The sequence below is a fragment of the Camelus ferus genome, chromosome 2 (genome assembly GCF_009834535.1).
Source record: "Camelus ferus isolate YT-003-E chromosome 2, BCGSAC_Cfer_1.0, whole genome shotgun sequence".
NCBI lineage: Eukaryota > Metazoa > Chordata > Mammalia > Artiodactyla > Camelidae > Camelus > Camelus ferus.
Window position 1 is genome coordinate 937,824 of NC_045697.1, and position 26,930 is coordinate 964,753.

General features: G+C 56.2%; 1 protein-coding gene across 5 annotated transcripts in view; it reads right to left on the reverse strand.

Annotated features, from left to right (window-relative positions):
- Nucleotides 1-1,847: 1,847 nt before the first annotated feature.
- LETM1 (leucine zipper and EF-hand containing transmembrane protein 1) overlaps nucleotides 1,848-26,930 on the reverse strand; it is a 34,122-nt gene continuing 9,039 nt past the window's right edge. For 2 of the 5 annotated variants that reach the window (XM_032492506.1, XM_032492518.1), the window contains 12 exons: nucleotides 26,318-26,729; nucleotides 18,205-18,348; nucleotides 17,346-17,483; nucleotides 16,572-16,775; nucleotides 12,160-12,279; nucleotides 11,197-11,328; nucleotides 10,797-10,940; nucleotides 10,204-10,338; nucleotides 7,233-7,367; nucleotides 6,761-6,951; nucleotides 5,311-5,449; nucleotides 1,848-4,439 (listed from right to left, as the gene is read on the reverse strand). In XM_032492506.1, the coding sequence (XP_032348397.1) occupies nucleotides 4,278-4,439; nucleotides 5,311-5,449; nucleotides 6,761-6,951; nucleotides 7,233-7,367; nucleotides 10,204-10,338; nucleotides 10,797-10,940; nucleotides 11,197-11,328; nucleotides 12,160-12,279; nucleotides 16,572-16,775; nucleotides 17,346-17,483; nucleotides 18,205-18,348; nucleotides 26,318-26,729 (2,056 nt within the window). In that variant the 3' untranslated portion in view covers nucleotides 1,848-4,277. Of the gene's footprint in view, nucleotides 4,440-5,310; nucleotides 5,450-6,760; nucleotides 6,952-7,232; nucleotides 7,368-10,203; nucleotides 10,339-10,796; nucleotides 10,941-11,196; nucleotides 11,329-12,159; nucleotides 12,280-16,571; nucleotides 16,776-17,345; nucleotides 17,484-18,204; nucleotides 18,349-26,317; nucleotides 26,730-26,930 lie in introns of those variants that run through there. The other 3 variants (XM_032492511.1, XM_032492527.1, XM_032492514.1) reach the window with 3 other exon arrangements.

The following is a 26,930-nucleotide window of genomic DNA, read 5'->3' on the forward strand; positions in this document are numbered from 1 at the left end:
CAGGCCTGGCCGGGAGCAGCGCGGGGCGGGGGCGCCCTCTAGCGCCGGCCGGGCTGAGTCCCCGCTCGCCCCTTCTCTGAACTTGGACCCGGAGGGGCTCCCGGTGCGCGATCTGGACCTCGAGGGGCCTGGCCGCGGGCGGAGGGGCTGCCTTCCAGGATGCCGGACGGGGAGCGGGGAGGGGCGCTGACCGGAGAGGCCCGGACCCGGGAGGGCAGGCTGGGGCGCCGGCCAGGTGAGACTCAGCCTCCTCGCCCCGGGAACCTCCCCGCCCTCACCCGCCTCGCCACGCCACGCCCCGCCTCCTCACGCGGCCCCGCCCCCTCTTCTCCTGCCCAGGGTCCCCCCGCCGCCCCTCGTCTGCCGGACCCGCCCCCCACCCACAGCCCCACCTCACCCGCCCGGCTCCGCCTCCTCACGTGGCCTCCGCGGACCGGCTTCTCTGAGCTCCGGAGCCAGGACGGGGACGGGCGGCCGTGTGGCTTAGAGCAAGGCGCTGACACCCCGCCCGCCCTCGGAGGGTCCCAAGCCCCTGTTCTTGGACCCCCCAGGCACGCCCTCGTCTTCGGCCTTCCGCTCGGTGGCCTGGGGCTCCTCGCCGGTCTGTGCGTCTCCACCTCCTCCCTGGCCCCCTAGCCAGGTCGGCCTTCGTGCCCAACCTGTGGAGGCCGCCCGCTGGCCCCGCCAGGCTGGACACCGACCCCCCGCGGTCCTGTTCCCCAGGGCGGTGCATGAACATACTCAGTCGCAGCTGCTCACGTCTTGGTTTCGCCCGCGGTCTTCAGGGGGTCCCATCACGTGTAAAAACATGTGCCCCCACTTGGAATGGACCATCCCCAATCGCCCCCACTACGGCTGATGGAGATTTAAAGTCAGGATCCCGGTGTCCCTTCTCAGTAACTAGTCTGAAACAGCCCTGCCCGCCCTCCCCGTGTGTAGTTTTTGGACGGGGACAGCCGTGGATGTGCTGGTGGCTCCCGTGGGGTCATGTCTTTCCCGACTGGGCATCTGGGGCACTGTCTGGGGCACACGGCCAGCAGCCCTCACACCAAGCTCCCTGCCTGTCACTCCAGCTCCATGCCCCCGTGACCCCAGGGTAGCCATTCACCAGGGCGGCTGCAGTGCAGGACAGGTGGATTCCAGCATTTCTCCGGTCCAGTCCATCAGCTGTAATTCTCCCTCAAGAGCTTTCTGGGAGGAAACAGAACAGGAGCCACTGTTTGGGGGCACGGATAGGGGGAGAGCAAAGGCTGAGACCAGCACCCATCGCCCACACCTGCACGCACAGAAAAGACCTCTCCCCGACACGGGTCAGGAATAACATGCAAGTGCTCAGAACTGCGGGGCAGGCAGAGACAGCGGCTAAAGCCAGGCTCAGGGAGAGGGGATGTATGTAGGTCCCTAGGGTGGAAGAAGCCCCCAGTGCCTGGGAGGATGGGAGCTTGTGCCTGTGCGTGGTGTTGAGATAGGACCTAGAAACCCTCCGGGGCTTCCCTGCCACCCTCCTGGCCAGGCCTCAGCTCTCCACCTGGAGCAGGGCACCCCCACTGGAGCCGGCGGCATGAGCTGGGCAGGGCAGAGCAGCCCTGTGGTGGTTGTGGGTAAAGTGGGGGCTGCAGGCTGGCCCTGCCCCAGTGTTGGGAGGGAGACCCTCCATGCACCGGGCAGAGCCGTCGATGCCTGCTCCCAAGGGCCCTGAGTCTTTCAGAACTTCCCCCTCCTGGGCTGTTCCTCAGCCAGGGCCCTTCTCAGGCCCAAGGTGCCCACTGAAGGTTGTGGGGAGTGGAGAGCCTGGTCAGGCAGTGGCTGCCTCACCGAGCTGGACAAACCATCACATGGCAGACAGGTCAGCAAGAAAGCACTTTATTAAACCTTCTCCTTACATTAAATCAAGTAGTCTGGTCACTGGCAGTCTGACAGCATTGGCAAGGCACACTGTCACAGAACCAGGGGACACCTGAGGCCAGGGCTTGAGCCCTGGAATCTGGAATCTGGCCTCAGGACAGCAGGCCCAGACCCAAAAGCCCACTTGCCACTTCTCCTGCTGGGAAGCCAGAGCCAGACACAGGTGGACATGGAGACATTTTCCACCTTGACCTCTGATGTGTCATGGTTCAGAAATCTTACTTTGAGCCGTTACAGGAACATGAATTTCTTATTTTAATAAAAACACTATTTCTGAAAAAAGTGTTTGCACACAGCCCAAGGAGGCCCTCAGGCGAAGCTGGCCCCGGGCCCCTGGAGGACGTGGAGACAGAGCCAGCTGCTGGCCCCTCACCCTGTGTGGAGAAACACTGCCTGGAGATGACTCTTCACAAACTACACAGTGCCCTTCATTCTTAAAAAGTCTGGATTTTGACATTCCAAAATGACTGGAACCCACGTGCCAATTTCCAGAATCCCTAATGAAAAAGTGGGTGTTCAGGTGGAGTGGAAGAGGAAACGCAGGCTAAGAACCCCTGCCTGGTCTTCAAGCAGGCGTGGCTGGCACAGCTTCCGCAGGCACAGGCACGGGCACCTCGGCACACGGCACCCCGCACTCCACATTTCCAAAGCCACCGTTCATCACACCTGCAGCTGGGCCGGACCCAGTTCAGGACAGTAAAAACAAACAATCGGGGTGGGGACGCCTGCAGCCAGCCATCGCCAACGTCACAAAAACTGAAGGAGGGTCCCGCCGCCCCCAGGGGCGTGGCTCCACCTGGGAGATGCAGGCACTCCGCTCCGGGGGGAGCAGCTGCAGAGCGCGGGGGCGGCGTGCTGGGGCCGAGACCCAGGCTGCCGGAGGACTGCCAGGTAGCTCATAGATCCCAACTAAGTGTCTGGAGCGCACTTCTTAAATAACTGAAATAAAAACCCTTTAGACCCAACTGTTCCTTTATCAAGTTTTACATTTGAGAATATATAATCTCACCCGTTTTGTCACGTTTCTTCCTTAATGGCTGAGTAGAAAGTTTCAAGTAATTCAGAAGCTATCATTTCGTCATCATCCTCTCTCGGCTAACCTGGCCACTCTATTCCTGTGTCTCCAATTCCTATGATTCCCCACAAAGAACGGTCTTGTGGGAACTCACCCCGAGTACAAGGAGTCACAGCTGAGGCCACCGGCCACCCGGCCCCACCTGCCCCACAGAGCACCGTGCTCCCAAGCTGCCGGGTGTGGACACTGGCCACCAGGCCAGGAGGCTGCCACGCTCCGCCCAGAGGTGCATGGGCTGGCCCTACGGCTCTTGGAGGCCTGCGGGCCGCACGGGCCCCCCGGAGAGGCTCCCAAGGCCTCCTGCCCAGCCGTCTGGGAGGAGCCGCGCTGCGGGCCCGCGGAGGCCCTTGTGACGCAGAGCAGCCCAGGGCCGGCCTGTCCCTGGATGCACAGCGAAACCTGCTCCTAACTCCCATGAGGCCAATGAGGCGCTAACACCCCAAGTCAGAAAACTTCCTAAAAGCTACAAGAGCTCCATAAGTCATTCAACCATGAGATGCTGACTTTTCAAGGGCTTCACTGGTGTCTCACGGCAGAGCTCCCACTTGATTTACCCAGGCAGACTGTCACGCGAGGAAATTCTGTACTCATTAATTAATTAAAGGTTTTAGGTGAAAATCAAAAGCACATCAGGAAAGAGCTCAAATACACACATAAGAGGAAACTTGCAGGAGACCCCGACACTCCCGTCAGAACTGAGATTCTCCAGCAGCCACAGAGAGACGGATGGACGTACTTTCTCAGTCGTTACAGATGTGACTTGGGAAGGGTGCACAAGTCAGTCCTATTTTATACAGATATTCAGGAACCCAAGTCCACGGACTCACGAAGCATCTTCTCCAGGCTGAGGAGGCTGTGCCCGCATCTGACTCCCAGTCGCATGCCTCTGGCTCCACAGGCACGCGGTCCAGGTGTCTGTCCTCTCTCCTCCTGGGACAGACGCCGCCAGGGGGTGCGTGGGGAGGCCAAGTGAGCCTCTGCAGGGCCACAGCCCCCCGCTGCTGGCAGGCTGCACACTGGGCTGCTGCAGCCCGGACCGCTGCAGCCCCTGCTATGGCATGAACCCAGAGGAGTCTCCCTGGAGGGGTTCAGGGATTCCAGACTGACTGAATCTTCGTGGAATGATGAAAATTTAAAATTACTTGATATGGAAGTTTCTGATTTATTCCAGACAAAATATTAGATTTGTCACTAAGAATCACTTCAAAGCAATCACTATCACGAGAGGGCTGCAGTGGCCAGTGCAGATGGAGCCAGACATGCGAGGGGCCACTACGGAGCCAGAGCGGGGCTGGCCCTAATTCTTCACCTCTGCGGCCTCCTTCTCGGCCTCCTTCTCAGCCTTCTCCTTGGCCTTCTCCTTCTCCTCTACCTTCTCCTCCTTCTCCAGCATGGCCACAATCTCGGCCACCTGGCTGGTGGAGATGTGAATGTCCTCTTTATCCACCAGCTCAATCACCTACATACACAGAAGGGACAAGGGACTCAGGGGAGGCGGGCAACAGCCACCAGGCTGGGATGGCCCCTGACACTAGCATGTGGCACTGTCCCACCTAGGGGGCCCTGAGGTCCTCCATCTGCCCTAGTCATCAGAGTACCAGACCCCCACCCACTCCCAGGGAGCACACAGACTCCAGAGCCCCAGACCAGATCAAACCACTAGGGGAGGTGCTTGGAGAACAGGTGGCCTGCGGTCGGCCCCCCCTAGGTGAGGGCACCAGGTATGTCTCCCACGGGGCCCGGGGCTGCAGGATAGGGGAAGGTGGGCTATTCAGCACAGCGAGGCTGCCAGCTCAGGCCCCTGCTCAGGGCAGAGTGCTGTGAACACCAGGGAGGGGCCCAGAGCAGGGTCAGGGAGGGGCCCAGAGCAGGGTCAGGGATGCGTGCTTGGCCCTCTCAGCGTCTGCTGCTGGGAAGGTGATGATGGCACATGGGCTGGCGACGCTTTTGCTTTCAACGGAGCCAAAGTTGGCTGGTGCTCCTTTAAATGTATGAAAAGTCACCAACTAGCCAGGTGTTCAGGAGCCTGAGAAGGTGCTCTCGTCTCAGAAACGCCGGAACCCACAGCCTTCCTTACAAGGGTGGAACCCCCCTTTCCAGGTCTCCAGGGCTGCCCAAGCTCTCGACCAGGGACCCTCTGAGGCCTCAGGTGGCCCCCACGCCGACCACTCACCACCAGGGGTCCTGAAGCCCGTCTCCTTTCCGGGGGCGTCCCCCCCCACCCCCCATGCCTCCCAGACCCAGCCAGGGCCCTCCCACTGCAGTCCCTGCACAGACCAGGCCCCGGGGGTGGCCCGGTGGGGAAGATGCCCCCAGAGAGCCCTGCGCACCTTGACCAGGTCGTCGATGTTGACCTTGCCATCCTTGTTCTCATCCAGCGCTGAGGCCAAGCTCATGAGCTTGCCTTCTGGAATGTGCTTGATCTGCTTCATGGCACTAATGAGCTCAGCGATGCTGATGACCGTCTCCCTAGGGGGACAGGGCCGGCACATGGCACAGCGGGCGACACCCAGAGCCTCCCCGGGTCAGCCCGGACCCCGGCAGCCCCTCCCTCCAGAGCCACCTCGCCTCTTCCCTTGGGGGCACCCAGCCAACTTGAACACAAAAAGAGAAGCCATCACTCTGTCCAGGGTCTCCTGTGTGTGTGGGCATGGCCCCTGAGCGGGCCCTGCCTCTCTGGCAGTGACGAGGACGGAGCCCACCACTACTGGGTGGGTTCCAGGCCTGTCTGTGCAGCGGTCAGGGTGGGAGGGGCCGGGTCTGACCATGCTGCCCTCTGGCCAGCGGAGGAGGAGGCCCACACAGCACAGCAGGTCAACCCAAGAGCAGACACTGAGCACATAATACAATCATACCTTTCCAAAATAAAATAAAATAAAGTTAATGACTAAACAAATAAAATAAAAAACTGAAAAAAACAAGCTGTTTAAAAGCCCAAAAAACCCTTCAGAAAGCTCTTACATATGCATTACATCATCTCTCAATTTTAACGAAATGACGACTTAATTCCTTATTACTCAACCTGCCACAAATCTAATAAAAGAGCACCCTTTAGTTTTTTTGTTTGTTTTGACTTTCTGTTTTTTGAAATCCAGCATGAGAAATGCAGTCCCTTGGGAGGGACCTCAGCTGGGGCGGGGGGGGGGCTGCAGCCTGCCCGCCTACCCCGCAGCAGACAGGGGCCACAGGAGTGCTGGGCTTCGCTGCTGCCCCTGGGGGACATCTCACTCACCCGGCGGCCACTCACGCGGTGCTGGCCCTTGCCGGCCATGGGACACCCAATGCAGAGCCAGCCCCCGCACGGGGGTCATCATTGAGTGCCTGCGTATATGGGGGTTCAGCAAGAGGGAGGAGGCAGGAGAGGCCCTGATGATGAGGAAACAGGAACCCAGTGTGGCTGAGGCTGGAGGAAAGGGGAGGGCCATGGGAAGAAGGGGCAGGGAGAGGCCATGGGGAGCCAAGATCCTAGTACATTCTGGGGGGGACCAGCCTGCCAGCAGCCTGGACAGAGGTGTGGGCTAGGGTGCACACAGAGAGCAGGCAGGCCGTAAGTGTGGTCCTGCAGATGAGAGCTGACGGCGCTCGGCGTGCGAGAGCCCGGACACGGGCCTCGGGGCCACTTTGGTGAAACCTCTGTGGGGCCGTGGGGGCTGACGAGGCCTGCTGGGCTTCTGGCTGAAACTGACGGGTCGGAGGTGAGGGGCGGTGGTCAGCAAGGCTGAAAAGTGTGCTCGGGGGTTAGAAAGGCCCTGGCCTCCCAGGCCCCAGGCCCACGCTCACCCCGCAGCTGCGCCCTCGGAGGCTGGGCTCAGCTTGCCAGCCCTCTGGTCGGCCTCCAGCCGCAAGAGCAGGCTGTCGATCTGGCCGATCATCTGCTGCACCCTCCTTGTCAGCCTCTTGCTGGCCTTAGACTCTTCCACATATATCTCTTTGCCAGTCTTTGAAAGTTCCTTCTTGATCTCCTGCAAGTCCTAATGAAATTATTCAGTTGTAAAAAGACTGCCTTAAAGCAACAAAGAAATGCTTGTCATCTACAATGGCTAATGGCCAGCATTCCAGGAGAACAGTGACTCCCTGGAATGAGTGGAAAACCTATTAAATAAGATTCACTTAAATTCAGTTTTCTCCCCAGAGGCCGTCTGGCCAGTTTATCCAATACTGGATGGTGGTATTACTGAATTATCGGGGCCTGACGAAGCCTGGTTTTACTCTGCTGCAGCCCCAGCCCCGTCCCGCCACCGCTCCCGCCCACCTCACTGTAGTCCTGGACGTCCTCCTTCAGCAGCTCCAGCTCTTCCTTCTCCTTTGTCAGGGATTTCTTCTGCTCCTTCAGTTTTGAGCAGGCGTCACTGAGTATGTCAATTTCCTCCTGAGTTATTTCCTCTTCCTGGAAAGAAAACAAACAAGCAACCCAAAAATCCAGATGAACGGAAGTAACAGGCTGGGCCCTGAGGGCTAGCACCTTCCTATGCGTCCTGCAGGTTCACGTCGCACACGACAGAGGCTCAGGCCCCGGCGAGGCCAGCGGGCGCCGTCTCCACTCTTTGAGGTGCCCTCCGGCACCAGACTGCCCCAGCGTGGTGTGTCTGACAGATGTGTACTCCCCTAAGCCATCACCGCCCGACAGAGAACATCGGTCACCCCAAACGTTTCCTCAGGCCCCAAACCCCACCCCCGCCGCTGACTTGTCTCCCGTCACGACAGGTCTGTCAGTCTGCTAGAACTTTTGACAAAAGGCGTCACAGGGTAGGGGCCCTACCCCACCCTCCCTCCCTCAGGTTCACCCACGTGACAGCGTGTCCCTCCCACTGCCAAGTACGGCTGCACCCAGGGCATCTACCAGACCTGCTTGTCCACTGTCTCAGCTCTTCTGGGTCCTTCAAATTTCCATCTGAATTTTAGAGTAAGTTTGTCAGTTTCAGCAACAAAGCCTGCTGGGATGCGGAGGATCTCAGCCCAGAGACCCGCAGGAGAGAACGCGCGCCTCACCGACGCCGAGTCTTCGCATCCGTGAGCGCAGGGAACCTCTCCGCGGGTCTGCTTCTTCATCTCAGCGCCCCTCGTGGCACTTCAGTGCATGCAGCCTTGCGTGTCTACATTCAAGTTTACCCCGAAGCAGTTCATTTTGGGGGTGCTTCTGTATGATGTACTCTTAAAATCTCCAATTTCTGATTGTTCCCCGAGCACAGAGGAGCACAACTAACTTGCAGACGCTCAGGTCACCTGTGAACAGACAGCTGCACTCCCTCCTCTCTCCTTGTCCTCCGTGGTCGGGGGAGGGCCGATTAGGTCTCCTCCTTCCCTTCTGACCTGCGCCATCTTACTTCCTCCTCATCCAGTCGCTGTGGCCAGAACCCCGCCCCGTGCTGAGCAGAGGCGGTGAGAGCGCTGCCCTGCCCGCGCTGCTCCGCCAGGGGTCGTCGTCCGCAGGCGCTCCTCCAGAGGCTTGCTGTCCCTCCCACCGACCCGCTGGGAAGCCCCCTTGGCGAGACAGACACAGGGCTCCATCATGCTCTGTGCGTCTACTCAGGTGCTCACACGCGCCTTCTCTTCAGTCCGTACTGTGGTCGTTACACTGACTGATCTTTTTGTATTCCGTGGACAAACCCCACGAGGCCATGACGTATTGTCCTTTCCACAAGAGAGCTGCATTTCATTTAGGAGAAGTCTGATAAGGATTTTTACATCTGTGTTTCTGAAAGACACTGGTCTGCGGCTTCTCGTCTCTACCTGGTTTTGGCCTCAGGTGATGCTCATTTCAGAATGTGCTCTCCCTCAGCTTTCTGCCAGGAGTCTGAGCAGCACAGGGAGGATTTATTCCTCACGTGTCTGGACTCCCCAGTAGCTTCACCAGTGAAGCCATATGGATCTGGGGCGTCCCCGTGCAGAGGTTTCCTGCTACAAGCTCAGTTTCCTAGAGCTATTCAGGGTCTCTGTCCAAGCAGATGGTAAATACCGACACGACCCAAGCCTGCACTGCTGGCAGGACACGGTGGTGCCCCACTCTCTGCAGCACCTTTCCAACGAACCAAGGTTCTTCGTTGTAAGTTTTTAAAAGTTTGTGCTTCTTGCTAAGAGATCCTCGGCAATCCTTAGTTCATAAGAGAGTTTAAACGTCCATTCACATCTAAGTCTTTAATCCACTGGAAACGGGATGTATTCATTTCCACGAAGACAGCCAGCCATCCCGGCCCCATGGCCTCCAGATGGTCCCTTCTCCCAGAGCCACACTCCATGGGCTCCACCAGGCTGTACCTCTGAACGGCTTCCCAGCCCGAGCCCTGCACCGCCTTCAAAATGACCCTCCCCGGGGCCCTCATCAGGGGAAGCAGAGGCACACGGGCTTATCCCAAGTGGTGCCCGACCCCGGATGCTGCCCCTGCAGTCCACAGCCTGCTTCTGCAAGGGCCCTGGTGCTGACACTTCGTGCCTTCTCCTCACAGGAACGGTCTGGCTCCTCCCCGAGGCCTAGCCCTCCCCACCACCCTCTCCCAGGGCCCTCCCTCCTGGCTCCTCCCTGGGACTCCACATGGGACTCTTCCCTCTACCTCCCCTGCACTGCTGACGACCCCACACTGCCCAGCAGGCTCGTCCTCAGGCCGCACCGCCTGGCCCTCTGCACACCTGACAGAGCCCACGACTCCGCCTCATAGGCTGCCGTTTCAAGGCCTTGACTCCTCTGACCTCTGAATGCGGAGGCCCCGCCCCTCGCGACCTCACTGAGACGCCCCATACATGAATCTGCCATGCTGGTTCCTCCCTCCTACTCCAGCCGCCAAACTGACGAAGCCATCTGTCCGGTAAAGACCTCCTCCACCCATCGCACACCCTGGGCCAGCACCCCTGGGCACACAGCACATCAGGCTCCCAAGTGCAGGGTGTCAGGGAGGTGACGGCAAAGCGGGCCTCTGGGAGGGACCGCACCCGCCTCTCCTCCCTGGGTGCCCGGCCATGCGGAGTCCAGAGGGTCTGGGGCCGGAGCAGGCCCCTCACCTTCAGGCCCTTGGGCCCACGGCCAGCTCACCCTTCTCACATCCGGCCTCCCAGGAATGGCTCCGACCTGCGGACTCCCCTGGTCCCAAGGCTGTCCACTGTCGCCCTGGGCAGCCAGGCTGTGGCCTTCTGGACCCTTTTCCTCAGGAGCCCCCGCCCTCCAAGCCGGGCCCTTCTGGCCCTCCAGCAAGGCTCCAACACTGCTCCCTCTGGCGTGTGTGCACCGTTACCTTCAGGCCTTCCAGGATGGGGGCGGTGTCCTTCAGGGCCTCTGATGGCAAGATCACATCAGGCACTTCTGGCTGCAGCTCAGCCCCGGGCCTCCCCGAGGCAGCTTCTGCCATCACTTCGGGCTCCGCTTCCTTCTGAAACGCAAGGCTGCTGCCGGCTCAGCACCTCGGGGCCAGCCACCTTCCGGGGCCTCCATGCCCGCACAGACGAGCCGCTGCCGGAGGGCACGCTTGGGCCACCTGCCCGCTACTCGAGGGTCCAGGTCTGCGGCACCCCACCAGTGGGTGGCGGGCGCCTGCCTCCACCAGGTTCCACCGCCAGACCCTCCACCTGCGCTCCTGCAGGCAGCCCCGTTGTGAAGTGCCCGAGCATCTCACGTCGGCTTCAGGCCGCTCCTGGAGGAATGTCCCTGGCTGCCAGGCTGGTGGAGTCACTGCTGCGTGGGTGTGGGCACTGCAGACACCCTCTGCCCATGGGCCGGGCTGGCCGCCGGCCCTGACTGGCGCCAGAACCGATAGCCAGCATGGGACTCACAGCCTGGCCGCCAGGGAACCCGCCGCCCCCAGCCTCCCGAGCCCCGCACCCTGCTCACCGCGGCCTGGGAGAGCCTCTGCAGCTCCCTCTCCTGGTGCTCCTGCCGGAGGGCCTCCTCCTCCCGCAGCGTGGCCTCCAGCTTTGCCTTGTTGTCCACCTGCTCGCCCTCCACCGCGGCCACTTTCACCTGGGCTTCCTTTGCCTGAGGGGAGGGGGCACCTGTGAGCGAGCACGACCCCGCCAGAGCAGCCCCTCGGCCCCCGCCCCTACCCACGTCTGCCCGGGTTTGCTCCACAGGAGAGGGCCCTGCTAGAACCCAAGGGCCCGGGAGCCCCTGACGTGCAGAGGAAGGACTGGCGAGAAGGGGCAGGAGAGTAAGCGGTGGGTCTCGGCCCAGGGGGCCTGAGGCGGGAGGCCCCTCAGAGTCGGCAGCAGAAGGGGCCTCTGGCGATACGCACCACAATCTCTGGGAGGGTCTGCAGTGTGGACTTGAGTTGGTCGGCAGGTGAGAGGGTGTCGGGAAGGTACATGGCCCGGGACAGGATGAGCAGGGATGTCGGAATCTCCTGGTGCAGGTGCAGCTCCAGCCACTGGAATTGGGGAGTTCAGGCCCCAGACTCACCCGCCGGCCTTGGCTCGCCCACACCTCCCAGGACCCAGGGTGGAAGTGTGGGGTTGGCCCAGAACTCTCCTCTCTGCTCTGCCTTGTGTGGGGGCGGGGAGGAGGAGACTGGCAGCAACAACCACATCAGCACCCGAGAAGACAGATCTACTGAGTCATCGGAGCGAGTTCTCCCAAGAAAAAGGCACCCTGCCTCTGAAAGGCCTATTTACGGCTGCACTTAATGACCTGCTGCCCCCCTCCCTTGAGCTGGCAGGAGATGCCCCAGCAGTGAGGCCAAGGGCTCAGAAAACACTGAGCAAGACGACCAGGTTCTGTTCCCAAAGTTCATCACTTAAAAATGGCACAGAGACGTCAAAGGAGGAACTTGTGAATTCACTCAGATGCACAACTACCAGGGGCCAGGCACTGTTTTAGGATATTTCAGTGACATGGAGACTCTGTTCAAACTGACAAAGACCATGACAATGTTTGGAGACTGTGATGCAGGACAAAAGATGAGAAGGAACTCTTAAGAGGGTAATGTAACCAGAGAAGGGCCTGCGGCTCCCACCTGAGCTGCCGACGGCAGGAGCTTAGGCGGTCAGGCTGGCCTGGGTCCCGGTTCCCCAAACGCTCTGAGAGCGTCAGATATCTCAAAGGAGGGTGACCCAAGTCTTCATCTGTCCACAGAAGATCGGGAGGAGGGGACGGCAAGGTGAAGGGACACCGCCAAGAGCAGGTGAGGCAATGAGAACCCGGGGCAAGTGTGCACAGGCCTCACCCCCAGGGGGCAGCCGAAGCCCCTCCTCCAACGCACCTGCTTCAGCTGCTCCTGCAGACGGTCCTCCGTGACACCCAGGGCCCGCATGCCTCGTGCCCGACATGCTGCCTGCAGCTCCTTGACGTTGAGGCTGTCCACTCCCTCCTCAGCGATCAGCTGTCAAAGAAAGTTGCTGATCACCGCCTGAAGGGTCATTGTAGGTCTGCGCCCTTACGTTAACACACTTGGGAGCTAAGTGTCTAACTGTGCCACTTTCCTAACATGCTTCGCAAGCACAAGATCAACCACGACACCACGGCCCCAGGTCCGGTGCAGTGGTGACCAGACCCCTCTGCAGAGGGTGGGGACCCTGGGGTCAATGGCCAGGACCATCCCTGCCCAGGCACCACTCTCTATGCCACAGACAGGGAAGGGCCCTTCATCCTCCATGTTCGCAGGACAGGCGAGGAGGACGGGGACCAGGGTGGTCCCGTCACTCCGAGGACGTCTCTCAACCCTCCCCTCCTCCTCAGCCTGAGGTCACGGGGACACAAGTGGGAAGGCAAACAGGAGTCCCAGAGACAGAGGACATGGAGCTCAGCGCTGCAGGGAGGCCGTGAGGGACTGACGAGGAGAGAGGAGCAGAGAGCAATGGTGCCCCCTCCTCCGGCCGCTGGGACCCCCTCAGCCATCTTCCAGTTCTGACAGACATGCAGCCGCACAGCAGTGACATCTCACATGCTACGCAGTCAAACCACAACCAGGACGTGACACCTCCACCCCTACGAGGACCTCAGACACCCTCGCAGTCACCCCTTCTGAGCCCTGGGGACCACCATCTACTCTTCACGTCTAGCTCTGAAGAGTGTTACATGGATGGGACCGCAGAGCACACAACTTCAGGGGCTCCTTGAAGATGCACGCGAGTTGTGTGTATCAAGCAGCCATCCCTTTTCAGCAGGAGCGCACTGTGTGGGGCATAACCGCCTGCCCACTGCAGGACACCTGGGCAGTTCAGGCTGCAATGGAAAAGCCGCTTCTTGCCCATCTTCTCCTCCCCACTCCCTGTGGCGTGGGGGGCCCCGCTGGGACTCGTCTCGCGCTCTCCTGAGCACGTCTCCCAACACGCACTTCCGTGGCTGCTCCAGGCGCCCCAGGCACTCGTACAGCGTCTCGGAGAGAAGCGGAGGAGCCCCCGCCCCCAACTGGCGTCCCATCTGAACGCCCCCTCCCCGCCCGAGCTATGTGGTTCAGGGCCACCGTTACACTTGCTCAGGAGACCAGTGAGGGGATGGAAGGTCTGCTGCGGGTCACCTTCCTCCTTTTGTGCAGAGGCCCTCATGCGACACATTGTCTCAGCTTCCCTTCATCTCAGGACACCTTGACGTCCCCCCATTCCTGTTTTTAAATTTTTAAAAACTGTTCTATTTTTGCTGGATACAGGATTAAGCCGACAGCTCTCTTTTCCTCAGCACGTGAAAAGTACTTCCCACTTCATTTCGGCCTCCAAGGTTTCTGATGAGAAAACGCACCATCACTGAACTGCCTCTCCTGCAGGTGAGACGCTGTTCTCGCCCACTGCTTTCAAATGGCTCCTGTCCTTGGAGTCTGTCAGTCTGTCTTGGTGTGGATCTCTCTGGGTGTGTCCTGCCCAAGGTTCACTCAGGGTCTTGAATCTGTGGATTTACATCTTTTACTGAATTTGGGAGGCAGCCAAGGGTTGAAATGACACACCTTCTCGATGTGGTCTCGGCGCTGCCCCCGCTGACCGACTCTGGGGCCCTGCTCGTTCTTAGTGTGAGGAGGGTATTCAACAGGAAACTGGCCGTCTGGGTGTCCCGTCACGGGAGCCTGGATCTCGCTTCCACCTCCTATCTGAGCCAGCTCCCCCCGCCCACTCCAGTCCGCTCCGCAGGTGCACTCAGCGCTGAACACCGGTGATAACGCTGAGTCCTACTTCCTCCCTCCCTCCCACTTCCTGGTCCCCAAGGGTGCTGAGGTCTTGGAGGGCCCTGCGTGGATGCCATGCCTCGTTCTTAGGGGTGCTGTGAGCTCAGTTCCTTCTGATGGCACTGAGCTCTGGGTCACATCACTCAGTTACACCCATAAATTACACCCCAGGCGGTTTGGGAACAGGTGGGACTCTGCCCTGTTCTGCCAGGTTTCCCATGCAGCCTCCACTGAGCCCCAGCCCGGGGGCCAGGACGGGGAGGGTACTTGCGTCTCTGGTGGGAGGGGTGGGTGGAGTTTGGGCCCCTCGCTAGGCTCTGCATGCCTCCCTGGCTGGGAGAACCGGGAAAACTTGCCACTGGCCCCTCCTGGCACCACTCCAGCAGGAAGTGCAGAGAGTGCTGCGACTGGCAGGTGGGGGTGGCGGTCCAGGCTCCCTGCTGGTCTCTACTGAACACCCCAGAGGCAGGGGGTGCTGGGGTGAATGACCCAGCGCCCCTCGGCCCTCCCTGATACCATCTCCGTGGTCATATCCTGACAAGAGTGGAGGTCTCGGCCCCCACCCACCACTGTGTGTGTCTACGTATCTGTGTGCGTGTGTGTGTGCTGGGGTTGGGGAGATTGTGCTCCCTGTGGTGTCTGGCTGGAGCAGGGCAGTTACTGCCTGGTCTTCTGTCCTGCTAGGCAGTGCCTTTCCAGTCCTCTGGCCACACGGTGGGCTTTTCAAGTCTGCCCTCGTCGGCAATTCTGACATGCAGGCCCCAGGGATGGATCTGTGAGGCATGAAGGCCTCCAGTGTCATTCCTGGGGTCTTCTCTTCACTTTTTGGAGTTCTCTTATGTATGGTTTCTACCTAACGTCCAAGGGGAAGTACGCCCCCTCCACCGTCTCAACAGCAGAGGTCTGGCTGCCACCCTACCTCACGGGAATCTGTAGCACTGAGTGGTCAGATGACCTGTTAAAGGTCACAAAGTGAGTGAGCGGCTGGGACTCAGCCCAGGCAGCCTGCCCTGCCCTCAGGCTGCCTCTCCTGAGAGAGACGCCCGGCAAGGGCTGCCCACGTTGTGTCAGCCCCCCAGCCTCCACTCCGCTGGAGGGACACAGCGCTTCTCCGTCCTTACAGAACGCAGCAATGACTGGCTTCTGGAGGACAAGATGGGCAGTTCTACCTGCAAATGGAAATCTTAAAAAGAGAGACCCCAAATCAGAATTCCTAGGACTGAAACTAAGGCCTCAGAAGATGAGTCTAAGGGAATCAGATCAAGAGAAGAGAGGGTTAGAAAAGCAAAAGGAAGGGTGCAAAGCACAGACAGGGCCCCTGTGGCGGGGCCGTGAGCAGGGAGGGGGACGCCGACTGCGTGGGCGGCGGGGAGCAGCCTTCAATGAGGCGGCGGGAGCCCCACAACCAGTAAACATAATGCGCAGACACGTTATTGTAAAAACGCTGAAATCCCAACAAGAAAAGGTGGACATCGCCGAAGGAATGAGAACAGGCCCACCAGCGATGTCCACTCAACGGCATCTTTCACGGGCAGGAAGACAAGACCTGCAGGCCTGGAGCTGCGCCCCTAGCAGTGCCTGCAGAGGGAAGGCAGAGAGACGGCCACACAAATGGGGCCCGGGGGACTTCTCACAGAGAGGAAGTGGCTGGGGAAACGCAGGCAGGAGGAGCGGGGTCGGAATGTGTGGTGACGCGGGCAAAAACGCACGACAGCGCAGAGGGGCAGAGGCCGAGAGCGGCTGAGACGCCCCGAGGCGCCAGCACCGGCTCCCTCACCCTCACGTTAGACTCTGGTTGTAAACTCCAGAGAAAGTGCTAAAAAAGTAGATAAATAACAAGTTAGCGGAGGGCAGATGGAATAATGAACACTTGATTAATCCAAAACAAGGGAAGAAAGGAGATTCGGTGAGACAAACAGGAAGGCGCGTGGACTAAATCCTCCAGCTCAGGGGCAGGGCCGCCAGAGCGGGTTCCGACAGCAACACGCGCGGCAAGTGCAAGGCCTCAGGGAGCCTGGGAGTGAGAAGAGGGACGGAGAGGGGCCCAGGAGAGAGCGGGCCAGCCACCGGGGTCCTACCAGACACCACAGACAGAGAGAACGAACGCTGTCGCCCGAGCGCCCCGTGGGCCAAGCACAGCCGGGCGCGTGGCGGGCGGGCGTGCAGTCAGTGCGGCTCCGGAGCAGCCTGGCTCCGGGCCAGGGCTTGTCCTAGACTCAGGACCCCAAGTCTAGGTCACCATTTTTATAGGACTCATCAAAGATCCGGGGCAAAAACCCACGTTTAAAGGATTATCAGAGTGTTGTTCAGGGAAGCTCAACGATGAGCTAAAGTAACGGTTGATAAATTATGACGCGTCCACGTGAGGAAAAGTCAGACCGTCATTAAAATCCACTTTTCACAGAATGTTTCCCACCGTCAAGCCGGCTAAAACCGTGTGGCCCCAGTGCTTGCTCCGGGGAGACGCGCACATGCAGGTGCAGCGCGGGGGGCTGGCCTGAGCCCCGCCGCTGGCTCACCTTGTCGTCGGCCTTGATGGAGCGCAGCCGCATGGTGAGCTGGAAGCGCAGGAAGTTGTTGGTGCCGATGGACTGCAGCTCCAGCAGCTTGCACAGCGCCACCAGCTGCGGCCGTGTGAGGTTGTCCAGGGTCAGCTCGTCCTCAAACAGTTTGGAAAAACGCATGATCTCCTCGTTGCTGGGTCTCTCCCCTGTCTCTCGGATCTGTGGGAGCGTCGTCAGGGTCACCCACAGCCTCGGGCCACACACCTCGAGTGAGGAGGAGGGCCTGGCAGCCCCCACGGCCCAGGACAGCACTTGCCTCCCTCAGCTCTGCCCTCACGAGCTCCTACAGGGGGAGGCCCTCAGGGACCCAAACCCCAGAGCGCCAACCAGCTGGGCGCCCTCTGCCCCCCACCCCAAGCAGTCTGTCCCCTCCCCTCAACCCAACCCCCTGACTTGTCACCACTGTGGGGTCTTAGGTTCTTGCCAAACTCTACGCCCCCCACAGGGCTGCAAAGTCTGGAGACACAGGCAAGTAGTTGTGAATGTCAACGAGGTTCATGTTCTCAGGACAGTAGGCTTGACCTCCTCTGCACAGGGTGGAGGCAGGGCCAGGTGACAGCCCTGCAGCACCAGCCAACACCTGCCAGGAGCGCCACCCTCGTGGTCATGTACAGTAAAAAAGAGGGAAGCCGGGGCGTTCCCCAGACAAGGCAGAGTGGCCCACCCCGGGGTTCCAACCAGCACTTGGGGCCAGTGGGCTGGCACCCCAGGGACGTAGCATCACAGCACCTTCTGGAAAAATGCAGAGAAGTCTTTGGTGGCACTCCCCTTGGCTGCCTTGTTCTTCAAGGCCATCTCCTCGATGGTGTCCTGAAGAAACTTGGCCAGCTCCAGCTTGACCCGCAGCTCCTTCTTCAGCCGCTCCTCCTGCAGGGTCAGAGAGGGCGCTGCATTCCCCTAGCGCCCGGCACCCCGCTGCATCCCCGCTGGGATGGAACTCCAGGACGGAGTGCATTTTACATCTCCGCCCAGCGCTGCCCACACGGACCTCCCCTGAACGCCCTTACTCCACGCATGTGCTGTGTGTTCTGAAACTCTCAACTATTTCATGATTTATGGAAATTGTACAACCCCCTAGAGAGGGGCCAGCGAACTCCATAAAGAGCCAGCCAGTAAAGCTTTTAGGCCCCGTGGGCATCTGGTGTGAAATGCAAAGGCCACCAGCAATAGATGCATGACTGGGCACGCACATCCCCAAAGACCTCACTGACCAAAATGGGCAGGGCCACCCCAGCCCTCGACCCATCTCCTCCCCCACGAGTGGGTCTGAACCGGTGGCCCGAAGAACACTGATCTAAAAAAACTTCATTTAAATAAATTTAAAGAGAAACGGGGGGAGGGTATAGCTCAGTGGTAGAGTGTGTGCCTAGCACGCATGAGGTCCTGGGTTCAATCTCCAGAACCTCCATTAAATAAATAAACCTAACTACCTCCCTCTCAAAAGAAAAAAACCTAAAAATAACTAAAGAGAAATCTGAAACCAGCACCTATTAAATAAGCATAGCACAGCAGACTGAACTATGAAGCAAACATAAAATTCAAAAACATCTAACATCTAAGGTGTCAATCACAACACCGCACCACTCACCTTACTCGACTGGGTCTCGAAGGTGGACGGTAACATGTTGGGGAAGAGCTTCACGGCGACAGGCAGCAGGAACTCCATGAAGGGCACCACCACGAAGACCAGGAAGGGCACCAGGCGGAAGAGGTCGGCACAGATCCGCAGGAACTGGAAGGGGCAGAAGGGACCAGAGGGTGACTGGAGGGCGTCTGCACACGACACTCGGCAGAGACACACAGCTCAGTGGGTAACCCCGACGGCCCTTCCTTTTCTGAGCATTCAGACCACAGGCCCACGGCCTTCAGAAAAGCTGGGTGGTCACTAACTCGTGTGTGGAACTGCACCTGTGGCTGGACAAGGCCAGCGCCCCGCCCCATGAGGCACTGACCAGATGCCCCCTGGGGGTCCCGCTCATGGGAACAGCTGGCTGCCTCTGGCGTTGACTGAGGACACTGGTTGAGGACTGGCTGTTGCTGGCGGCAGCAAAGGCCACCAGGGAAGGCCGAGGCCATGCCACCCACTCCAACTGCTCTGTGGAAAGGAGGGTTGAGTGCTGGCGGGGGATTCTCGTGTTCCTGAGACAGTCGGTTAGCTTAAGACTATGCTCCACAGCAATGATCAGGAAAAGGTCCAAGTGCTTCCTTGATATAAACAAACTACTGCTGATGCCATTAAAGAAACGTGCAACTTGAAACCATCCAAAATCCCTGAGAGCAGTGGACGGTCAGGGCTGGGTCCCCAGACAGGTGCCCGTCCTCCACTGGTGCCTGCTCAGCGCACCACTCCTTCCATGCAGAGCTGCCCAGTGGACAGCAGCCCTCCTGGGAGGAGTGACATTATCTCCACTAAGGGCCCCTTAGGGCTGGAGCACCACTTAACAGGACAGCTGCCCTCCCGGGGGTCAGGAGTCACCTGCCCCTCGACGATGCTCCCTGCGATCACCTGTTCAGGTGTCCTCTCCAGTGCAGCTTGTTTCTCCACTTGTCACAAAGAAGCAGTCGCGAGGGGATGCCTGAGGCCATGCAAAGAAACACCCACTCTCTCCCTGGATGGCTCATCAGGGCGGTCCCTCTGCCTCCCCACCCACCCCTACTCCAAAGGTCACAAAACAGTGCTTTCCTAACTCAAGCCCGCCTCCCCATTTACCAACCTTACTTTCTTGCACATTCATTTTTCTATTTATTATCAAAATGGACTCAAGGATTCCCATGTTTTTCATTTGTTTATAATTCATTACTCTTTATATTTTTATGCTCAAATGGTCCCAGAGGTGGCCACGAAAAGGCCCTTCAATTTAGTGCCTGTGTTTTTTGATATTCCTCCATTAAATTTTTTTAGCAGTTCTATCAAGGTTTAATTTACAGACCATAACATCCACTCACTGTAAGTGTGTAATTCAATAATTCTGGTAAATTTATAGATTGTGAAACCATCCCCAAAATCCAGTTTTAGAACATTTTCGTCATGACACAAAGTCCCACTGTGTCCATCTGTTGTGAGCCTCCATTTCCACTCTTAGCCCAAGGCCAAGAGTAATTTGATTTGTTTCCATAGATTTGCTTTTTCTGGACATTTCCCACCCAAGGAGCCACAAAGCACGTCCGTGGTGTCTGGCGTCTGTCATCCGGTGCATGACGTTAGGGCTGTTGTGCCCTCTCGACAACCTGACCCTCCGTCATCATGCAGCGACCTTCCTCACCCAGTCACCTCTGCTCTGAGGTTCACTCTGTCTGATACCAGCGTGGCCACACCAGCCGTGACCAGCGTTGGCACCACTCATCTTTCTCCATTCTTCTGCTTTTCATCTACGTGTCTTTACGTTTAAGTGTGTCTCCTGTAGAATGCATACAGTGGAGTCTTGCTTTTCATTTGATTTGACAATTAAACCATTTAGTTGATAAAACTAAAAAAAAGGAAAACCATATGATCACCTAAACAGACTCTGAGAAGATAAGCATCAAGGATTTACTGTAAAGCACAGAGACTCTATCCAGCATCTTGTCGTAACCTATAATGGAAATCATCTGAGAAAAAATAACTGAATCACTGTGCTGTACACCTGGCACTAACACAACACTGTAAATCAACTATGCTCCATTAAAAGCATTTTTAAAATAAATAGATGCAGATACAGTTCCGGTCAAGATGGCAGAGTGGTAGGACCACAAGCTCACCCTGCCTCGTGACTACAACAAAACCACAACTGACTGCTAGACAACCATCGAGAAAAGACTGGAACCTAGCAAAGAAGATCGTCTTCAACTGGAAACACAAAGAGGGGACCACAGCAGGACGGCAGGAGGGGCGTGCTCGTGATATAATCAGGCCCATACCCCCGGGTGGGCGACCCACAGCTGAAGAAGAGTTAAGTCGCAGAGGCCTCCCCACAGGAGTGAGAGCTCTGAGCCCCATCTCAGGCTCCTTAGCCCGGGTTACAGCACTGGGAGGAGAAGCCCCCAGGACATGTGGTTATGAAGGCCAGCGGGGCTTGGCTCTGAGAGCCCCACGGGACTGGGGAAACAGTGACTTCATTCTCTTGGGAAGCATACACAGAACCTCACATGCGCCAGGTCCAAGGGCAGAGGCAGCGATTTCACAGGAACCTGGGACAGGCCTGCCTGCTGGTTTTGGAGGGTCTCCTGGGGTTGTAGGGATGGACGGCTGCAGCTCACTCAGGGGACATAGAAGCTGGTGGCAGACATTCAGGGATGTTCATCTGCATGAGCTTTCCTGGAGGCTGACATCTCGACTGGATCATTAGCACCAAGACCCAGCGCCACCCAACAGCCTGTGGGGAAGCCTCAGACCAAACAGCACACTGGGTGGGAGCACAGCCCCACCCAGCAGCAGACCCCCTGAGCCACAAAGGCCTCTGGTCCAGCCTCATCCACCAGGGAGCAGATACCAGAAATAAGAAAACAACAAGCCCAAAGCCTGTGGAAGGAATCCACAAACACAGGCCAGGCTCTAACCTGGGACCTGCTGGACCCTGGCCCTTGTCTGACAAGAGAGGAGTGTACTGCAGGGACGCACAGGACGTCTCCCACAGAGGGCCACCTCTCCAAGGTCGAGAAACGCTAACTAACCTACCTAAAAATACACATTGAAAGATAAACAATATGAGGTGGCAGAGGAGTACTCCCAGACCAAGGTTAAGAAGAAGAACTAAGTGATGAGGAGACAGGCAATTTATCTGAGAAAGAGTTTGAAGTAATGATGGTGAAGATGTTCAGAGAACTCAAGAGGAGTACAGAAGCACAGAGTGAAGTTTTTAGCAGAGTTGGAAAATATAAAGAATACCCAAACAGAGTTGAAGAATAAAATCGCTGAAATAAACAATACACCAGAAGGAACCAAGAACAGACTGAATGGGGCAGAAGAACGGATCAGTGAGCTAGAAGACAGATTAGTGGGAATCACTACTGCAGAACAGAAAAAAGAAAGAAGAATGAAAGGAATAAGGATCGTTTAAGAGCACTCTGGGACAACATGAAGTGCACTAATATTCGCATTACAGGGTCCCAGGAAGAGAAGGAGGGAGAAAGGACCTGAGGAAATTTTTGGAGAGATAATAACCGAAAACTGCCCCCACTTGGGAAAGGAAACAGGCACCCACGTCCTGGAAGCGCAGAAAGTATCACACAGGATCAGCCCAAAGAGGAGCACACCAAGGCACACAGTCATCAAATGGACAAATAAGGATGAGGAGAAAGTATTAAAATTAGCAAGAGAAAAGCAACAAATGACATCCAAGGGAACTCCCATAAGGTTATCAGCTGATTTTTCAGCAGAAACTCTAGAGGCCAGAAGGGAGTGGCAAAATTTATTTAAAGTGATGAAAGGGAAAAATCTACAATCAAGAACACTCTATCCAGCAAGGCTCTTGTTCAGACTTGACGGAGAAATCAAAAGCTTCACAGATAAACGAAAGCTAGAAGATTTCAGCACCACCAAGCCAGCTTTGCAACAAATGTTAGAGGACCTTCTCTAGTCATCAAACCATAAGAAAAGAGAACAAAAAGAAGAAAGTGGGAAAAAAAAAAAAAAAAAGACCCACAAAAGATTGCTTTAGCTGTTCGGGGTCTTTTGTGGTTCCTTATAAACTTTGGAATTGTCTGCTGTAGTTCTGTGAGGAATGTCACGAGTATTTTGACGGGGGTTGCAATGGATCTTGGGTTGCTTTGGGTAGTGTGGCCATTTTAATAGCGTTGATTCCTCCAGTCCAAGAGCACAAGAAATCTTTCCATTTCTTTGTGTCATTTCGGTTTTCAGAGTGTAGGTAACCTCCTTGGCTAAGTTTATTTCTAGATATTTTGTTGTTTTTGATGTAATGGACATGTTTGTGCTGGTTACAAAATTCTGGTTTTTGAGGTGAAAAAAAAAAGTGAAGGGCCACAGATGGCAAAATACCCTCCCTTCTTATGGGTGAGTTGTGTTGCATTACGTGTATATATGCTGCACCTTCATTATCTATTCCACTATTGATGTGCACTTGGGGCGCTTCCGTATCTCGGCAATCATAAATAATGTTGCTGTTAATAGCAGGGTGTATGTATCTTTTTGAATTAATTCTTATTTTGTGGTTGGCTTTATTCCTTTGATAACTATGTAAGTTTAAAAGCTAAAGCTGTAAACATTCTTAGAAACAATGAGCAGTACATACAAGTAAATTAAAAACTATATGTGCATTAAAAAAATGATCTATCAAGCCATGAACGACATGGAAAAAACTTAAAAGACATTACTAAATGAAAGAAGCCAGTCTGAAAAGGCTACAAACTGTACAATTCCAACCAAAGGACATTCTGGAAAACGCACAGCTACAGAAACCATAAAAAGATCGTGGTTTCCAAGGGTTTGGGGCGGGGAGGGAGGGAGGGATGAGCAGATAGGGCACAGGGGATTTTTAGGGCAATGAAGTTATTCTGTATGATACTACAGTGGTGGCTACATGTCATCATGCATTTGTCAAAACCCACAGAATGTACAACATCAAGAGTGAACCCTCATGTAAACTGTGGACTTTGGCTGATAATAATGTGCCCATGTTGGTTCATGAATTGTACCAAATATGCCACACTGATAAGGGGTGTTGAGGGTAGGGGGGTACATATGTGTGGATGGGGAGTGCTATGTGGGAACTCTGTATTTTCTGCTCAATTCTGTAAACCTGAAACTGTTCTAAAAAAATAAAGTCTATTTTAAAAAATAAAATAAATAGATGCAGAAAAAGCATATGAAAAAATCCAAAACCTGTTCCTGATAAAAAAAAAAGTCTGATGAATTTATTTAAAAAAAAAAGATACTACAACTAATAACTGAGTTTGGTGAGTCTCAAAATATATGATCAATATATAAAAATCAACGGTAGTTCTGTATACTAGCAATGAACAAGTAGAAACTGAGATTTTTAAAAATTCCATTTACCTACAACAGACAAAAGGTGGAAGCAACCCAAGTATGCACTGGCGGATGAATGGATAAACAAAACGTGGTCCATCCACATAATGGAATATTATTCAGCCCTAAAGAGGAAGGGAATTCTGATACCTACTACATGGATGAACCTTGAGGACATGGTGCTCAGTGAAATAAGCCCGTCACAAAAGGTCAAATGCCCTGTGATTCCACTCATACACGGTCCCTGGAGTCTTCAGATGAAGAGACAGAAAGCAGAAGAGTGGGTGCAGGGGCTGGGGAAAGGGACGGGGAGTTGTTATTCAATGGGGTGCACTTTCAGCTCAGCAAGATGAAAGGAGATGAAGAGTTCTGGAGACGGATGGTGGTGCTCACTGTACCGTGGTGTGAGTGTACGTAACACCACGGAGCTGTATACTTCAGAAGAGTTAAAAAGAGCAAATTTTAGATCGTGCATTTTACCACAGCTAACAACGTGAAAACTATGAAACCACACACTGCTGTGGAGAGAAATGGAAAAGCCCCCTTTTCCTCCCCGCTGCCCCTCCCCCGGAGTGCCCCCTTGTTTATTTTCTGACACAGGTTATTCTAGTGACACTGCAGTCCCAACCCTTGATCAGCTATGTCTAAGAGCCCTGGTTCCTCTTCATGGGGGCGGTCAGAAGCCAAGGCCTGGGGGCCAGGGGTGCTCATCGCTCCTGGGGTGTCACTGCTGCGAGGCCCGGTCCCTGAACTGAAAGGGAGCAGAAGGTTCAAACTAAGTCACAACACAGCAGCTCCATCTATGACAATCAAAGGAACCACGGGGTCACTTGCAGCAGTGCACTCAGCGTAAGAGGGTGGACTAGCAGTTCACACATCCTAAGAGTCACTGACGTGGGGAGGGTGGCGGCCCTCCAACGGGCTCCACTTCACACAGCAGCTACAGCTCCGCAGCAGGAGCCACGAGCACACCTCACGCAGAGAACAAGCTCCCCAGACCTCGACACCCCCAGGCCCCCAGGGGCCCACCAACATGGCCACACGTCACAGTGTCAGCCACATATTGTCCCAGCCAGAAAACCAGGAGCCCTGCGGGTCTGAATGAAGCTCAGCTAACTCAGGCAAGATCTAAAGCCACTACGGGACAATCTCTCCTGGGGACTTCAGGCACTCTGTCTCTTTAAAGCATTCCTGTGGGTAAGCTGGGTCTCTCCTGTGTCCAGGGTGAGCGTCAGGGGGACAGAAACAGTCCCCACTGAGCCCTGCAGGTCCAAGGGGTCCCGAGTCCAAACAGAAAACTACCCCCCAACGCTGCTGTTCCACAGCAATCCAGACGTCCTGGCAGCCGCCAGGAGAAACTTAACTCCACGTTTCAAATGGATCTTCGACTTAAACAGTACTTACGTTAATCTTACTTGCTTATTTTATAATTTCTTATGAGATTCTTCTTTGCCTTTGTGCAACTATCATTTGCAAAGTCATGTTTCTATGATTACCAGGACTGCCAACATTTTGTTCAAATTCATATTACCTACAAGGCCTTAAACCAAGGGAAAAACAGCAAGCTCCAGAACACCCCTCTTCACACTGACAACAGGACTGGCCGCACAGCCAACCCTGCACCCGCACGGGGACCCTGCCCGGGGCTTACTCATCTGCTCCTACAGTTTTTCCTTAAAGTCTCGTCATCTTCAATGAAGCAGTAAAAACACGTAACTTCACAGCAGGACGGGGGGGGGGGGGAGTGGGGCAGGAGCAGAAGGGAATCACGAACTTATAATTATCTAAACCACAGCGTGTGATCAGTGTGCAACGAACCCTCACAGGATGATTCTGGAAGTCTACTACAACACTTCCTTCTTCAAATTATCACTCTACTCCCTTCTCAAAGAGCATCCCTTGGAAAACTTCAGCCAATTAAACAAAAATGACCTATTCCTCCACGAGGTTCTTGAGAACAGTATTTTATACCCAACTTCTCGGAGCCAGCTACACTCACAAGTAACAGCTAATTCCCAAGATGTGTTAAAATAAAGTCCCCATTTTATAAGGGGTCCTCTGGTAATGCACTCTGAGGGAAGGGACATTGCTGTGTCATTCCTTTGTTGGGGGTGGGGTGGGGGTCCTAGGGCACTGAGAACTTGAAGCTGCCCTCTGACCCCTGGGGACTCGCCAAGAATAATCAGAAGAAGAAGGGAAGAGGACAGACAGGCCTACAAGTAACCGTCAGTCATTTCATGACAAGACACCCAGAAGGTCTGAGTTCCTGGAGAAACAGGGAATCTTTTTTACAAGCTGTGGATGACAGAACACACTGGCACCAAATTTCGAACCAGAAGCTCCAAGCCCAGGAGTGGTGAGTAGGCAGTTTCTGGGCTGATGACAGTAGTGAGACCGCAGATCCCAAACAACAGATCAAAGCAGAAGCAGAGCCCTAAGCGCAGAGGCCTGGGAGGCAGCGAGGCAGAAGAGCAGCACTCCCGCAAAAGGGACAAACAAACGGAGCAGATACAGACCCTCCGCGTGAGAGGTGCCACGGAGGCCGGGGAGCGGCACCGGGGCCTGGGACACACCCCGGCAGCAGGCGCCCATTCTCCCAGGGTGGAGTTCCAAGGGACTTCACTTCTGCACAGCTTTGTCTAACTTTGTTTCTTTTTTCACCAAGCAGCAAGGAAAAGCCCTGAGAGTAACCTAAAGCGACGCGCAGGCGACCCGGCCAGGAGCGCATGCCCATTACCTGCCTGCGCTCGCGGCGGGTCAGGCTGTGCCCGTGCAGGACGCGCCAGAGCATGCGCGCAGCGATCTTGGTGTCGATCCAGAGCAGGCGGAAGCCGTGGTAGTAGTGCTTGAGCTCGTCCAGGACCCTCTGCCCCAGGGGCTTGCGCACGGCCGTCTCCACTGGGGGGCTGTACACCGGGCCTCCTTCCTCCAGCTTCTTGTTCTTGTCCTTCAAGGACCTGAGGGACTTCTCCACCATGGAGTCATCACCCAGCGGGGGTGACGAGTGCCAGCAGCGCAGGGGAAGGAGCCTCGGGCCCGTGACCACCGCACACAGGTGCTTGGGCCTCAGAGTCCAGCAGCCAGGGGGGTCGCCTCTGAGGGAAAGGTGCATGGGATGGGCCGGAATGCAGCTGCCAAATGGAAGATTCCTTGAAAAGGGACAAAAGAGGACAGTGATGAGGGGTCGGCCACCTGCAATGACCTCCCAGCAGCAACACAGACCTCAGCCATATCACAGTCACACATTCGACTTCCCCAGCATAAGACAGACTCCCGCCCCTCCCTGATGCTGGAGAGACACATCCTGGGGGGTGTCTCCATAGCCAGAGGTGATGAAGTGGTCCCACGTC